The 16,347-nt window shown below is 43.7% G+C and overlaps 1 protein-coding gene and 1 pseudogene across 3 annotated transcripts in view; both read right to left on the bottom strand.

Annotated features, from left to right (window-relative positions):
• LOC309688559 (uncharacterized protein) overlaps window positions 1-3,573 on the bottom strand; it is a 137,624-nt gene extending 134,051 nt beyond the window's left edge. The window contains exons 1-2 of one of the 2 annotated variants that reach the window (XR_014271119.1): window positions 3,238-3,573; window positions 1,459-1,614 (exon numbers count right to left, since the gene is read on the bottom strand). Coding sequence is in view for 1 of the 2 variants with exons in the window: in XM_082504364.1 (XP_082360490.1) it covers window positions 3,238-3,249 (12 nt within the window). In the remaining variant the exon portion in view is untranslated. Of the gene's footprint in view, window positions 1-1,458; window positions 1,615-3,237 lie in introns of those variants that run through there. The other variant, XM_082504364.1, reaches the window with a different exon arrangement.
• A 2,189-nt stretch (window positions 3,574-5,762) lies between these two features.
• LOC309689775 (meprin A subunit alpha-like) lies at window positions 5,763-14,817 on the bottom strand (annotated as a pseudogene). Its single transcript, XR_014280749.1, has 6 exons — window positions 14,405-14,817; window positions 13,879-14,034; window positions 13,380-13,601; window positions 12,912-13,259; window positions 5,997-6,170; window positions 5,763-5,917 (listed from the first exon to the last, which is right to left on the bottom strand). The product of XR_014280749.1 is annotated as a meprin A subunit alpha-like (transcript).
• Window positions 14,818-16,347: the final 1,530 nt, after the last annotated feature.

Here is a 16,347-nt window from a genome sequence, read left to right as displayed (position 1 = left end):
TGTCATGATTCGGCCGTGTGGCAGGCAGGATGAGGACCCAAATTGCAAACTCACAGACACGGGGGATAAACTCAAAATGCAGCTTTATTGCTGACAGGTGATAAACAATAACGATGATACAAAAGCAATGCAAAACTACACTAAACTGGGAAAAGCTAAAGTAACATATACCGGAAGACACGGGGAGAACCACACACGGCATGAGGGAGAACGCGACGCCGAACAGAGGGAGACGCAGACAGAAATACACAGAGGGTAAACGAGGAAAGTTTGAACACACGGGGAACACAGGTGACGCTGATAATCATAACGAGACAGGGCGGGGTGAACTGAACATGACATGTACAGGCGTGAGAGTCACAAAGTAAACAGGAAGTGCACAGAGGTTCAGACAGGAGGAGAGAGAGCACGGGGAAAACACAGACATAACGGGCTGGGGAAACATGGAATAAAACATAAGGAGAGACGAGGGCTCAGATACACAGAGGGGCACACAGGGGGTGAGAGTCACAACGGGAAAACACATAAGGAACAACGTAACAGATCAACCCAGGAAGCATGGCCTAAATAAAGAACAAAATACAAAAATACATGAAAACTAAGAATACTGGGCCCACATGGCCCAGGACCATGACAGTCTGTCTATTCTCTCCATCTGTCAGCTGCTGCTGGCTCTTCCTCCTCTTCCTCACACACTGCTGAGTTTGTCCTGGTGGATCATCAGGGGTGCAAAGCCTCACAGATGATGTGCAGCAGTGGGTCCCTCAGTCTGTCCTCACTCTGGACACTTGCAGTTGTCACACATGGAAATCAAATGTGTGATAAGCTGCAGGATTCAAACACAAGTGTAAGTTATAAACACATGTTCATACTTTTATTCCACAATCAGAGAGAAAGAAACAGAGAGAGAGTGCAGGACAGACAGGTGACAGTCTCAGGTGTACACACTGCTACACAACAGCACCAGAGAAGGAGGATTTAGTGTTTGCGTTATTACGAGTGCTCAACAAGAAGAGTTCCCAGATGGTGCAGTGGACACGTGTGTGACTGCTGTGATTAAAGCATCTTTCTTTCAGCTTAACGAGTGAAACGTCAGCTCGTTCAAACACACGTTAAAGTCCGTTTGGCTCGACACCACCGAACAGAGGCAGCAATATAACATAGCTAACATTAACAGTGCAGTGAATCCTGCTTGTGCCGTGATATTCAGGTCTGCAAACCGAGCACCATTCATTGAATTTCAGCTTGTTGTGTTTGTGGATATATGACTGACTTTAATTATCCATAAAATCATCACATTCTCTGTAGGATTAAGGTCGACTATTAAACATCATGAAGACCCTGGAAAGGCTCATCCTGGACCAGCTGCGATCCATTGTCAGACCACATCTGGATCCCCTTCAATTTGCCTATCAGCCTCATCTTGGACCTGAGAACGCCATCATCTACCTGCTCAATCGTGTCTACACCCATCTGGACCAGCCGGCGAGCACTGTGAGGGTCATGTTTTTTGACTTTTCTAGTGCTTTCAACACCATCAGGCCGACCCTCCTGGGTGATAAGTTAACAGCGATGCAGGTGGATGCTTCTATGGTGTCCTGGATTGTTGATTACCTGACAGGAAGACCACAATATGTACGTTCAAGGTTCAAGGTTCAAGGTTCTTTATTTGTCACATGCATAGTTATACAAGTATAACACACAGTGAAATGTAGCCTGACACGCTCCTCGACATGTGCAAAAATGGGGGGGGGGGGGGGGGGGGGGGTGTAGAGGAAGAACATTATATACATATATATATATATATATATATATATATATATATATATATATATATATATATATATTAGGGGTGCAACGATACACAAAATTCACGGTTCGGTTCGGTTCGATACTTTGGTGTCACGGTTCGATATTTTTTCGATACAAAAAAATGTTCAAGCATTTTTAATTTGCCATTTATTAAAATTATAAATATATATTTTAACTCAAAAGTACAGTTTTTAAATTTAACCCTAACCCTTGTGCGTGTTTTTTATTTTGACAGCGAATGCGCACCTGCGGACCACTTATGTGCAGCCCTGGTTATTTAGCTCATCATATTGCAGCCACAGAAATTATTTTGTCCATGAAACCATAAAGCTGCACTTTCTTTTTGCCTTATAGTCTGATTTGTCATAACTTCTCCGTTTTGTGGTAAGCTTTTCTTTGGCTGTCACTTCTTCACCCTGACCTGTCTTATTTGGCTCAGCAGAACTAAAATATATATCTGTCTGTGAAGGTTCTCAGTCATCCAGGTCATCGTAGTCAAATATAAATCCTGCTGCTTTTACACACGCACTCACATAAGCTCAACGATTCTCTGCGTGATCAACCTCTCACATGTTTAAGCTTGCTGCGGGAGATTTCACTTGTCATGTTTGCATAGTAAGCTAACGATTAATAAGACGATGTCAGAGGAATTGGTGCACAAATTATCATCACTCACAGATCAGTGCTGTCGCTCTCTATACACAGTTCGCACGATTGCAAAGTGAAAGCAAAAAAACAAGCGCAAATTCAAACGCGATTTCAATATATCACATATTGACAGTGGCTCACCGATGCCAATGACATAATTACCCAGCTACATTTCTGAAAGAATGCAAAAGCATTGACATATATTTTTCCTACAATAGCCCGACGGGCAGGGAAGAGATAGATTTTGGTAGCCCGACTGAAAAAATCGCTAGCTCCGGGACGTCGGGCTAGCGATATTGCAAGCCTTGTATCTGATTGAGGAATCACTCATCTTTGGAAAAGAGAGTTTATTACAGAGAAATGGCTCTTTCCAAAATAAAAGCTATACTATCCGCTTCTTCTGGGCTATATTCTCAGCATCATAAGGAGAATCATGTGCTAACAGCTGTCTAAATGACTCGGCTAAAGTTAGTAGCATGCTTGCTTTTTTTTGTCTGCTTCCACTTGTCTTTGCACTAGGATGATGTCGGCGTAAATGTGCAGTCATATTCGTTGTGTTCCCACTAGTGCTTTCAGGTTAATCTCGTTGAAATGACCTTAACGCCACAACACGGCAAATCTCCGTTAACGAGCTACCGCCGATCGCTCCGTGCATGGGGCTAGACGGCCAACATGTTAACGAGCTAACTGCGCTAACACACTAGTTCACACCAATGTAATTGAGCATTGCATGGCACATCCAACATACTGTTTTACTTTAGTCCATGACTCGCTTACCTTCAGGGTCATACGTCACATGAAAACCAAAATAATTCCAAACGCCAGATCTGAATGAGAGTGGGGGAGGTCCATGTTAAAAGGAGAGCTTAACTTCTGTCTCGCTAGCTTGCCCTGCGCTCTTCCTTCTGACTATGCTGTCTGCGTTGAGCGCTCAGTGGATCTGCGCTCGACAGTGCAGCCTAGGCGGAGTAGTCAAACACAGATTCACTGAGCGCTCAACACAGACAGCATCGTCAGAAGGAAAATTGATAAAATAAATTACAAATGTTGTATTGTTCGAACCGAAAGCACTGTATCGAACGGTTCAATATCGATACGAATATCGTTGCACCCCTAATAAATATATATATATATATATATATATATATATATATATATATATATATATATAGTATATACACTGGTTGAATGTGCAGTAGTAGCAGTAGCAGCGTCTCCCACAGTGTGTGTCTGACAAGGTAAGCAGCAACATAGGGGCACCACAGGGGACTGTCCTCTCCCCCTTCCTCTTCACCCTCTACACCACAGACTTCAGCCACTGCACAGAGACCTGCCATCTTCAGAAGTTTTCTGATTACTCCGCGGTGGTTGGATGCATCAGGAGGGATGATGAGACAGAGTCCCGGGCTGTGGTCGACTCCTTTGTCACGTGGCGTGAGCAGAATCATCTGCAGCTCAACGTGGCAAAGACCAAGGAACTGATCGTGGACTTCAGGAAGACCAGGAAACACTTGACCCCTGTTTCAATCCAGGGGGTCAGTGTTGACATTGTGGAGGACTATAAATACCTTGGAGTTCACATCGACAATAAACTAGACTGGGCTACAAATACCACAGCACTTTACAGAAAATGCCAGAGTCTTCTCTATTTTTTGAGGCGACTGAGGTCCTTCAACATCTGCCAGAAAATGCTCAGGATTTTCTTTGAGTCTGTTGTGGCCAGTGCGATCCTCTATGCTGTTGCATGCTGGGGGAGCAGGCTGAGGGTCGCAGATGCCAACAGACTTGATAAACTGATCCGTAAGGCCAGTAATGTTGTGGGGATGGAGCTGGACTCAAGGTGGTGTCGGAGAGGCGGATGTTGTGCAAGATAAAGACAATGTTGGATAACATCTCCCACCCACTCCATGACATGCTGGTCAGTCACAGAAGCACGTTCAGTGAAAGACTGAGATTACCGAAAAGCACCACTGAACGACACAGGAAATCATTCCTGCCTGTGGCTCCCTGTACAACTCATCCACTTAACACACTGTTTACTACAACAGCTACACCCTTCTTGCACATGTTATTTTCAGCTATTTATTAATAAGTGACTTTTATGTATACATATGCCTGCATATATCGTGCTATTCTTAGTTAGTGTATTGTCTGTCTTTGTAATGTTTGTTTATAATGGAGCACTGTGACGAAAAATAATTTCCCCTAGCGATCAATAAAGTATTCTGATTCTGATTCTAAACGGCGTATATTTTAAAGTAAAGGCTTTAAAACAAAGTAAACGCAGAAAGTACAAACATCGCTAATGGCAAATAACTTTGCCGACATGTGGTCAACAGTAATGTTTTAATGTTCTTCATTATTAAACATTTGCACATAAATAAGTGACATAATATTCATTACCCACTTTTAAAAGTTTACTCTTCGGCCGCCCCTCTTCCGATGTTTTCTTCGGCAAAATTATCCACACCCACTGCCGCGCTATGAAGTCTGGGATATGTTGGGCCATGAAGTCTACACCCCCACATCCTTAAAATTCAGGGGAAATGAAGGACGCATTTGAGCAGCCTTAATTATGACAGCCTTCGTCGCGTCGCTGTGACGTAATCAGCCATAAAATGTCACGGTCTGGCTGGCAGACCGTGGGGATGTGGGGAAAGGAGGACCCAAAACGCAGACTCTGCGATGCAAACAGTGCTCTTTATTCACAGTAAAAAACTGTAAACACAATAACTCCCCGTTGCTCCCTTGAACCCCGTGTGCGTGCTTCCCTCCGACGTCTGTGCTCGTGCTCGTGCTCCCCGCTGTTGTGTTTCCGCACACCCCGTGCGTGCTGCCTTTCTGGACCACTCTTCCTCCTGCAGGGAAACCATAGAGGCAGCCGTCAACACTAACCCTCGGCGGGCATATACGAACAACACAGACATATGCTGACACACTAACTTGGTACGATAACTCAATGATCCCGCGCCGGTGGGAGCTCCAACACTCTCCTAAGTAGCTCCCCCGACGAGCCCTGATCACCAACAGGTGTGGCAGGAACTTCAGGTGTGGCCAGTCCTTCGCAGGGCCACACCCATCAGGCCTGCAGGTGGCTGGGCTCCATCCTCCAGCCACACCCGCAGACATACACACGTATACACCCACACCCTGCCTATACATACGAGTGGGACACAGACTAACACAGCATTGTGGAGAAAACACACATCACCAAATAATAATAATACTAACAACAATAACAACAGTCAAAACTGGTCACGGACCCCCGAGTCCTCCAGAGCCGGGTCCGTGACATAAAATGTGGCCTTTAAGGCTGCAGACCCTGAATTGGGATACAGCCTGTGTTTTGGAGCCTCTGGTCTCATTTCCATCTTACTCTGGTACTTCTCATCTGTGATGTCATTGCTTGGTGGGGCCAGTTGAACAGGCACCTCAGTCTTGATTAAGTGGGTCAAATCTAGAAAACCATTGAGAAGATGTTAATTTAAAATGTTAGATAGAAAAATTAAATGGGGCATCACATTTCAGATCCTTACCACTGAAGTCGGCAGTAACAATGAGATTATTGTTCTTGAGGAAGCTCCTCCTTTGCAGATGTGAGTGGGAAATGAATGTGCTCCAGCCAAAGTCTTGACTGCGGAAGCATTTACAGCTGTCATCCCACACTGGTCAGGATGTGGCTGTTGGTTTGTTCCAATGAGCATGAGTGTCTGAGTGGACAAAATAAGAATATTCATGTTTGAAACCTGGATGTTGGGGACACATTATTAATCCTTTATTTGTCCAGGTAAAAAATCTCATTGAGATTAAAAATCTCATTTCCAGGAGGAGTCTGTACATTGCCGAAAATGTACAGAGTTTGTCAAAACTAACAGAATTGTCAGAAATGGTTAAAAGACTTAATTCTTTAGCTAATGTCCTGCATGCGCTTGCAGCAGCCATAGACCAAAGTTAGCATTCATTTGAAGTTATTTTTTCAGCCTACAGCAAATACAATATTTAGGCAAACGTTTGCCTAAAGTGATCCACTGTGCACTGTTCTCCAGGAATTAGTCAAAGCTGTCTATAGATTCTTGATTGTGAGGCAGATTATCCACAATTTTCATATCCTTTCAAGGTTTTCGTGACTGGAAATAAACCTTTGTATGGCCATAATTAACTGCAAAGTCAGGTGATGTGTTTGTTTTTTAATAAGTTTAATTTCACTAGCTGGGGCATGTTTGGAGGTGTGGTCCTGCTCCTGAAATTCCAATACATAATCTCCAATTCACTAGCTGGGCCCACCTCCTCATTTTAGATTTGACAGCGTTTAGTAGGTAAAGGTAAACACTTGGACATGAATTGAGCTTGAGGTTTGGGGAAGGCCTTGAAGGGGACTGACGATGGCTCCTGGGCCTGGCAGATCCCCAAAGAAGGCATCCAGAAGCAGTAATAAATGTGCAATATGAAGGTTGAAGACGTCAGTGTTAATAATTTGATTTTCAATTCAACTTATTTATACAGCACCGAGCCACAGTGACAGACACCTCAAGACCCTACAATGATGTCTAGAGGAAAAGCCCAACAATCGTATGACCTCCCATGAGCGAGCACTTTGGCGATGGTGGGAAGGAAAAACTCCCTTTTAGCAGGAAGAAACCTCCAGCAGAACCAGGCTCAGGGAGGGGGAGCCATCTGCTGCGACAGGTGGGAGAGAGAGAAGGAGATCGGGGCAAAGACAAGCTCAGGGAAACCGAACGTCGCTCCATGGAGTGAAGTGGATGAGCTCGGACAATTAGGAAGGAATGGCAGGAGAAGAGATTAAAGGAAACAATGGAAATCTTAATAGATGAATGAGGGGAATCCTCGATCAGGTAGCGATGTGGCTCGACTTTGAGCTGAAGCTCTGACAGAGAAGAATGCTGGATTTGAGATTTGAGGTAAGGCTTGACGGCTCAAAAAGCTTGTGTGAGCTTGTCTTTGAGTAGAAGATGGAGAGGTGGTGCTTAGCTGGTTAATTGCTTCAGATAAGGTAGCGATAACAACTGAGCTGATTTCTGAATGAACAGAAGTGACAGCAGCAGCTTGGGAAGAGTTAAGGAATTGAAAGACTGATTAGAGGAAAATAATCTTCTATAATAATAACCTCCAAAATCATCCAAGAGCAGAGAGATGATAAGCCATTTAGACGTAGTCAGAACCGTGAGTCGACTTAGAAAGCGGTCTTGAATGATTGTGTCGAGGGTGGATGCCTGATGATGCCAGTGAAAGCACGTGTCACAAAAAGCACATGAGAAGTGAAGGGATGCCATGAATAATTATACGCCTAGCATAGTTTGGATGTCTTGAAAGGAGCGATAGAGGACAGAACCTGACATCCCGGTGCCACGAAGGTTTACCAGTGCTTTGTGAGGGCAGGAAAGATGGCAGCGAAACTGGCATCTCAGTGCCGGAACGGTTTGCAGCTACATCTTGTGGAAGACTGGACGAAACTGAAAAACTGGCTTCCTGGAGAGAGGATTTTTTTTTTTTTTTTGCGCAAGTGATTGATGGCAGAAGCTGCCGATCCAGTGCCAGAAGGTTGAGCTGCTTAGCGCATGGGAATGGAACCTGGCATCCCGGGGCAAAGAGCTTTTTCTGCACTGCAAATGGGGAATAGAGACACGGAACCTGCCATCTTGGTGCTGAAAGGAACGTCTGCTGCTTAGCATGTGAGGGCTAGATGCAGAGAATCAGAATCAGAATACTTTATTGATCCCTGGGGGAAATTATTTCTGAAGCTGGCATCCCAGCGGTAGAAGGATTCACTGCTGCGTTGCTGTGATAAATGCAGAGAAACTGGCAACTTTATATTAGAAAGCATTCTGCTGCATTTGCGAATGAGGGATACAGAAGAACCAGGCATCTCGGTGCCAAGCTTCCTACTGCATTCGTAAAGGAGGGACAGAGGAAGAGAAGCTGGCATCCTGTTGCCAACGTTTGCTACTGCATTTGCGTAGGGGCATAGAGGAAGAGAACGTGGCATTGTGGTGCCGAAAGCATGCTGCTGCATTTGTGAATGAGGGATAAAGAGAAACCCTGGCATCTTGGTGCCAGAGGAGTTTACTACTGCTTTGCAATAACGGATGCAGAGAAACTGGCAACGTGGTGGAAGTTTGCTGCTGTGATTACGAATGATGGATATAGAAGGAACTGGCTGGAAGGATTCTCTGCTGCTTTTGCCATGATGGATGGATAACTGGCAACTCAGGGGTAAGAAGCTTATCCCTGCGGTTTGCACATGGCAGATATAGCAAGAACCTAACACCACGGTGCTAGAGGGGTTTGCAGCTGCTTGCAATGATAGATGTGGAGAAACTGGCAGTTCAGTAACCCGGTGCCTTTTTATTTATTTATTTATTTTTTCTATCTAGAGAACTGCCAACCTGATGGTAGAAAAGCTGCTGCTGCTTTTGTGGATGAGGGATAAAGGAATCTGGCAACCCGGTGCCGACATTTCCTGCAGAGTTTAGCCAAGGAGGGATGAGAGGCTGGGAACCTGGCAACTCGATGCCGACGTTTGCTGCAGAATTTTTCGAAGGAGGTGTGGGTGGCTGAGAACCTGGAAACCCGGTACCGACGTTTGCTGCGGAGTTTAGCAAAGGGGGGATAAGTGGCCGAGAACCTTGCAACTTGGTGCCGAAGCATACTGCATTTGCTACCGAGGGATGGAGTACTGGCAACTCTGTGGCCTTTTTTCCCCTAACTATGCTGATAAACCGGCAACTCAATAGTCAAAAAGCTTGCTGTTGCTTTTGCGAATGAGGGAGAAAGGAACCTGGCAACCCAGTGCCAACGTTTGCTGCAGAGTTTAGCCGCGGAGTTGTAAGAGGCTGGGAACCTGGCAACTCGGTGCCAAGGTTTGCTGCCGAATTGTTCAAAGGAGGGATGGGTGGCTGAGAACCTGACAACCTGGTGCCGACGTTTGCTGCGGAGTTTAGCAGAGGAGGGATGAGTAGCCGAGAACCTGGCAACTCTGTGCTGACGTTTGCTGCAGAGTTTAGCAGATGAGAGATTGGGAACCTGGCAACTCGGTGCCAAAGCATACTGCATTTTGCCACCGAGGGATGGAGAACTGGAGACATGGTGCCTTTTTTGTGTGTGTGTCGTCTTTGCTGAGAAACTGGCAGTTCGGTGGTAGGAAGCTTGCTGCTGCATTTGCGAATGCCGGATAGGGAAGAACTGGGCAGGGATGAAAAAAATCACGACGATGGAGAACAGTAAACAGTATGGTGTCACGGTGGGGTGTGCCGAAGTGTTTTGACTTCAGGACCCAGATGCAGATGCAGAGAGAGCGGCGTTGCAGGAGACGGGATGTGACTTTAACCAAAAGCAAGCTTTATTTAGCTGGTTGCAGACAAAACATGAAACTAAGAAAACAAAGAGGAATAAGATAAGATAACTCTTTATTGTCATTGCACAGTCATATATAGTACAATAGTACAATGAAATTGGAAAACTGTCCTACGTCAGCACTACATATAACACAACACGACATGATACAACACATCACAACGCAACACAAACAACACAACACAGTATAATAACTTAGTAATAAAAAAGAAGAAGAAGTGTATGTGTATTGCACACTGTTATTATTGCACATTAATTGTTATTGCACCTTGTTATAAATATAAATATTATTATTGTTACTGTTTTTACCGTTGTTACCTCCCCCCCAAAAAAGTCCAGGGAGGTAGCCAGTCAGATCAGCTATTTGCATTGATCAGGGCTATTGCCCTGTTGTAAAAGCTGTCCTTGAGTCTATTTGTTCGGGACCTCAGCAGCCTGAACCTCCTGCCAGACAGCAGCAGCTTAAACACCCGGTGTCGTGGGTGTGTACAATCCCGTAGGATGCTGTGTGCCCTCTTGAGACAGCGAGTGTTGTACAGGTCCTTCAGGGAGGAAAGAGGATGTCCAATTATTTTTTTGGGCCATATTGATGACCCTCTGGAGTGCCTTTCTGTGTGCTGTGGTGCAGCTGGAGAACCACACCGATGCAATATGTCAGCACACTTTCAATGGAGCAGCGGTAGAAGACAGTCAGCAGCTCCTTCTTCAGGTCCATTTTTCTGAGGATTCTCAGAAAGTGGAGACGCTGTTGGGCCTTCTTTAAAACCACATAGATGTTAGAGCTCCATTGGAGGTCTGTGTCTATGTGCACACCCAGAAACTTGAAACTGGAGACCCTTTCCACGCACTCCCCGTTGATGCTGACAGGCTGCAGCTCAGACTTCCTCCTTCTGAAGTCAACTACCAGTTCTTTTGTCTTGGTGGTATTGAGGTCCAGGTTGTTATCTACACACCAATCTGACAGCCTCTGAACGTCAGCTCTGTACGCCATCTCATCTCCCCCAGAGATGAGCCCCACCACGGTGGTATCATCTGCAAACTTGATGACTGCGTTGTCTGGGTGGGAACTAACACATGTGTGTACAGAGTGTACAGTAGGGGGCTCAGTACACAGCCTTGTGGAGAGCCGGTGTTAAGGCTGAGGGCTGAGGAAAGATGAGGCCCCATTCTAACTCTCTGTACACGGTCTGAGAGGAAGTCTCTGATCCAGCGGCAGGTGGTAGAAGGAAGTCCGATTTCCAGCAGTTTAACTATTAGTCTGTCCGGGAGTATCATATTGAAAGCAGAGCTAAAGTCAACAAAGAGCAGCCTGGTGTAACGGCCCTGCACTTCCAGGTGAGAGATGGTGGTGTGGAACATTGTAGCAATGGCATCTTCAGTTGATCTGTTAGCTCTGTATGTGAACTACTATGAAACTCAGTGAAAAAACTATGAAGAAACCATGAACACTGAGTAACTATGAAACACAGTGAAGACAAAAACCTATGACACTCTATGACTGAGGGATAACAGTCAACGCGACGCTGAACACAGCAAGACTGAGCACTTAAATACACACATGAGGTGATCAAGGGAAGTGGAGACACATGAGGACACAGCTGACTAGAATCAAACATAATAACAACACAGGGGAGAGAAAAATTAACCACATGAACCCAGAACACACAATCTACTTCAAAATAAAACAAGAAACTAGACATGACAACACTAAGCTGACAGACCTAAAACACATGATAAATTAGACAAGAATCCAAACATTGAAGCCAAGGAAACAATAAATAATGTTTCAGAGGCCCAGGCTGTGACAGTATGGAGCTAGCGACACATTTCCAGCTTGCATTAAATTCTGTTAGTAGGAAGGAGCACAGAGCTGAGCTTCCGCCTGCTACCTGGCGCTGGCGGGTGGGTGGAGCTACGAAGTATGCTATAGCTTTGCTGTCGGAGCTGCGATGTGTTTGGAAGTGTGGGTTCAGCGCTGATGTCCGTCGGCTTTCCGGCTAACTCGCCGGCACACTGCACCTTCTGCAGAGATGTATTCCACCTGTGTGCAGTTCCTCCACTCTTGTACATCACCCTATGTTCCTCCCTCTTCCTTAAATGTGTTGTTCCTGCAGCCATTTTCATCCTTTTTGCTAAATCCACTACTATGTGTCCTTCTGCTGTTCTCTCCTTAAAACCATACCTACCCAACACCTCCTCATCTCCTCTGTTAGCTTCACTTACATCTCTTCTCAAGTCCACATCCCCCCTCCTGGGTACACTCAATTCCTCTATTTCTTTTCTAACTGACATCCAACCTGAGGAGTGTATGCACAGACATTCAATGTCACCAGCTTCAAACTCACACACTACATCTACCTACATTCGTTCCATCACTCTCACCTCCACACTCCTGCTTTTTCTTCTCTAACACTGCATCCTACCAGAACGTCCCGCTATTCCCTTCCTTTGTCTTCCTATAACAGCAGCACAGTTTTCATTGTGGCGGAGTTCTATAGGAGTTTTTCCCCTTAATAAAGTAAATAATCCTTTTAAAAACACATTTGTGTATTTACTCAGGTTATCTCTGTGTGACAAATATGCAAAAAAACCCCTCCAAGAAATCAGGAAGTGGAAAATAGTTTTTCAACAACCCTCCACAGTTCGAAGAACCACAACTTTCCATTTTTTAATTTTTGTTTGTGCATGCAAATTGTGACGTAAGAACCAGCAGTTGACCTGGTACACCATAGTCAGTAGAGACTAAAAGAAGAAAAAGAAACCACTTGTCTTGCTCAATCTATTGGTTAAACCAACCAGACTAGCAGACACAGAAAATAAAGACACAACAGAAACATTTCATCTGTGCTGTACCTGAGAGAACGCGTTAACTGTTGGGATGGTTTATGTTGGGAGTATGACTTGAAATAACATCATTTGAATGTCATTTTTATTCTGCTGAGAAGTTAAGCAAATGTTCCAATGAACATTTGCCTCGATGCAAAGCTGTTTGTTCAGACATTTGCTTCAACTTCATGAGGAAGCTTAAGGCATTTTCTATGAAATGCTCATCCTTGCTAATCTGCTTATTTAACAAATACCATAAAACGTGCGTATTTTCTTCATCCTGCAAACAGTGTCTGTGCCATCATCTGTCTTGACCCATACAACCAGCCTGTCCGCGGGGCCCCCTGTCATCTTGTAGAAGAACTGCAGACACTGAAGCTTCCTCTTGGGGTAGAGGATTCGAGGTTCCAGCATAGCAGACTCCTGAGGCTCCCCAGTCATAGTGTTGAAGTGCATGAAGTATCCAGCATCTAAAAAAACAAATAAATATAAGACAATCTATAATAATGTTTAATTCCCTCTGAAATCATCAGAGGCCTGGATCATCCCACAAATGCTTGCATACTCAAAGGTACACTGATCCAGCAGGGTGAGCGGCCCGGCTGTATGAGAATGAGAGGAGGGGTATGCACATAGGAATGTGTTTTACACAGTCCTATAGCTGTCAGATTTTTTAAAAAAAAGTCGACTCATTGAAGCCCAGTGTGACAACATATACATACAGCAGTTGCACATCCTGGTGAGCCTGAGGGTGTCCATCTTGCTGAAATCAAGGTACTGGCCAATAAAATTGTAGAACTCTGGGATTTTGGTGGTGATAGTGGGGATGGATTCATTCTTGTTGGAGGAGAAGTGCCTGTAGTGCATGACGGACTCATAGTCGTATGCAGTGTTTTGATCAGTGATGAAGTCGTCATTGTATTTGTTGAAGTTATGTGGAAGTCCTGCAGGAAATGTTCTCTTATTTAATAAATGTTATCATAAAAAAGCAATCATAAATAACTGTACATTTGACACTTCAATTATGTGTCACAATACAATGCATCATAGCATTACACTATAATGATCGTAGCATGTATGTTTGCGTGTTCCTTGCCTCTTGTGCACAGCACAGGGTTTGCTAGTGTAACTATCTATGCAGCTGTACACTTTATCCTAATATTTTTTTGAGTCAATTTCTACATAGAAAATGGCTGAAAAGAATGAAAGAACTACATATACCTGACGTAACCTGGTCCAGCCAGATGTTGTCCATGCGGGACTGTTCATGGTAAAATCCCAGAGCATGGAGCAGCCAGTGGCGTGTCCAGCGGGGTGGCCTGGGGGGCACAGGCCACCCCCCCAACCAGACTGACCACCCCAGGTGCCACCCCGAAGCTAAAACAATAAAATTTAATGAAATATCAAATGTACGATTATGGTTTCACAGTGAAGCTCAGATATCCGAGGGTAAGTGAATGCAGCACCGGCTTCTGCATCATGTTAGCAAAGGTAGGAGAGCCAAGCACGAAAGACGGCACCGCAGAAAACATTTTTTTGGCGAAAGGTTAACAAGTTAACATAGCTGGACTAGCCGTCGGACATTTGCACGGTGGGCTGATGACTTATTTATTTATTTTTTGCATGAACAATGAGAGGTGGTGGATTGGCCAGATGCTGGCCGATGTGTAAAAATAACTCAGTTGTTTGACTTGCAGTCAAGCCAGCCTCCAGTTTGTTTTACGTTCCCTGTGTATCCCTGCCTCACCTTCCCTCATCCACCTGTTGCCTCTGTGGAAGCTCCGCCATAGCCACCACCATACAACACTTGTGTCAAGCCAGCCTCCAATTCGAGACTTGCAGTCAAGCCAGCCTCCAGTTTGTTTTACGTTCCCTGTGTATTCAAAGTATTACGGGAATGGATGTGGAAACCGGATTTCAAAATAAAAGCCAACTTCGAGTGAATTAACAGATATGTTAAGAACATAATAACATATAATTTAGGCTTCTTTTTTTTTTTACAAACTCTAATGTTAGATCTATATGACACAGCCTTGTACCCTAATTGTGCCCTGTCACTATCAAGGCCATCTTATTTTGGATTTCAAAGTAAAAGCCCTGTGAATCTTCATTTTTGAACTACTCTTTCAATGACTTAATAATGCTCTTAAAAGCAAAAGTCGTATTTCCAAATACCATTTGGACTTTATATCAACACTTTCCAACCACAGTCTTTTTCACAGTGATACCATATCAATATCAAGTCAGTCTGATTTTGCCTTTCATAGTAATGGCCCTTTGAAATTGCCAATATTTGACTTTATCTTCTAACGATTCAAAATGCTCTAAAATGAAAAATTCTTGTTTCCACAGGGTAAGTCCACTTTAGATCAACAGTATACAGACCCACAGTGATACCATATCAATATCAAATCATTCTGATTTTGCTCTCAAAAATAAAAGCCTTTTTAAATTGTCCATAATTGACCTACCTTTCAGTGATTTCAAATTGCTCTAAAAAGGAAAATTCCTGTTTCCACAGGGTAATTCCACTTTAGATCAACAGTATACAGCCCCACAGTGATACCATATCAATATCAAGTCAATTTGCCTTTCAAAGTAATGGTCCATTGAAATTGTCCATGTATGACCCACTCTTTCACTGACTTCAGAATCCCATTAAAAGCAAAGTTGCTGTTTCCACAAGATCATTTCACTCTACATTGACAGTATACAACCCCACAGTTTTATCACGTCAGTATCGGAATTATAATTGTTAATTTGGTACTTATAATAATTAAACGCGGATGCTGTTAACAGGACAATTATTGTTTCCACTAAGTAATTGGAGTTCATGCAAACCATACACAACCTCTACAGTGGTAACATCTCAATCTCAAATCAATCTCGTTTTGCATTTCAGAGTACAAGCCTTTTGACTTTGTTTATAGGAGCTTCTCTTTCCACAACTTCAGAATGGCATTAAATGGAAAGTTCCAGCTTCTATGAATTAATACCAGTTTGTGCCAACACATATCATTGCATATAATCTAACAGTGGAGTTGGTGACCATACTTTTCGGTGACATTAGAATGCTGTTAAATAGGAAAATCCCTGTTCCCATGCAATAATTTTTCCTCTAAATCAATAATATAGTCCCTCAAAGTTGTACGCTGTGAAAATCAAGTCGTTCTTGTTTTGGATTTAAAAATAATCGCCCTGGAAATGGTTTGCAAGCTGTTTTGTAATTTCTTTATTTAGAATGACATCCTTCCACAGACTTGAAATATGAACGTACTATCAATTACAACTTACTGGCAATTTCAATTCTGTCATAATCAATTGAGTCTGATTTTGCTTTTCAAAATGAAAACCCAATATGTGTTGAAACAGCAATTTTCATTTTTAAAACATTCTGAAATAATTGAAAGAGTATATCACATATGGACAAATTTGACGGGCCATTAATTTGAAAGGCGAAATCAGACCAACATGAAATTTACATGGTTTTACTGTCGGGTTGAATACTGTTGATCTAAAGTGGAATTATCCTGTGGAAACAGCATCTTTCAATTTAAGAGCATTTTGAAATCGTTAAAAGAGTAGGTCGTCTACGGGAAAGCAAAATCAGACTGACTTGAAATTGACATGGTAACATCGTGAGGTTGTATACTGTTGATCTAAAGTGGAATTACCCTGTGGAAACTGAAA

Source organism: Aulonocara stuartgranti (genome assembly GCF_965226115.1).
Source record: "Aulonocara stuartgranti genome assembly, chromosome: 15".
Lineage (NCBI taxonomy): Eukaryota > Metazoa > Chordata > Actinopteri > Cichliformes > Cichlidae > Aulonocara > Aulonocara stuartgranti.
Note: the sequence above shows the minus strand (reverse complement) of the source record. Positions and strands in the feature narration are given on the sequence as shown.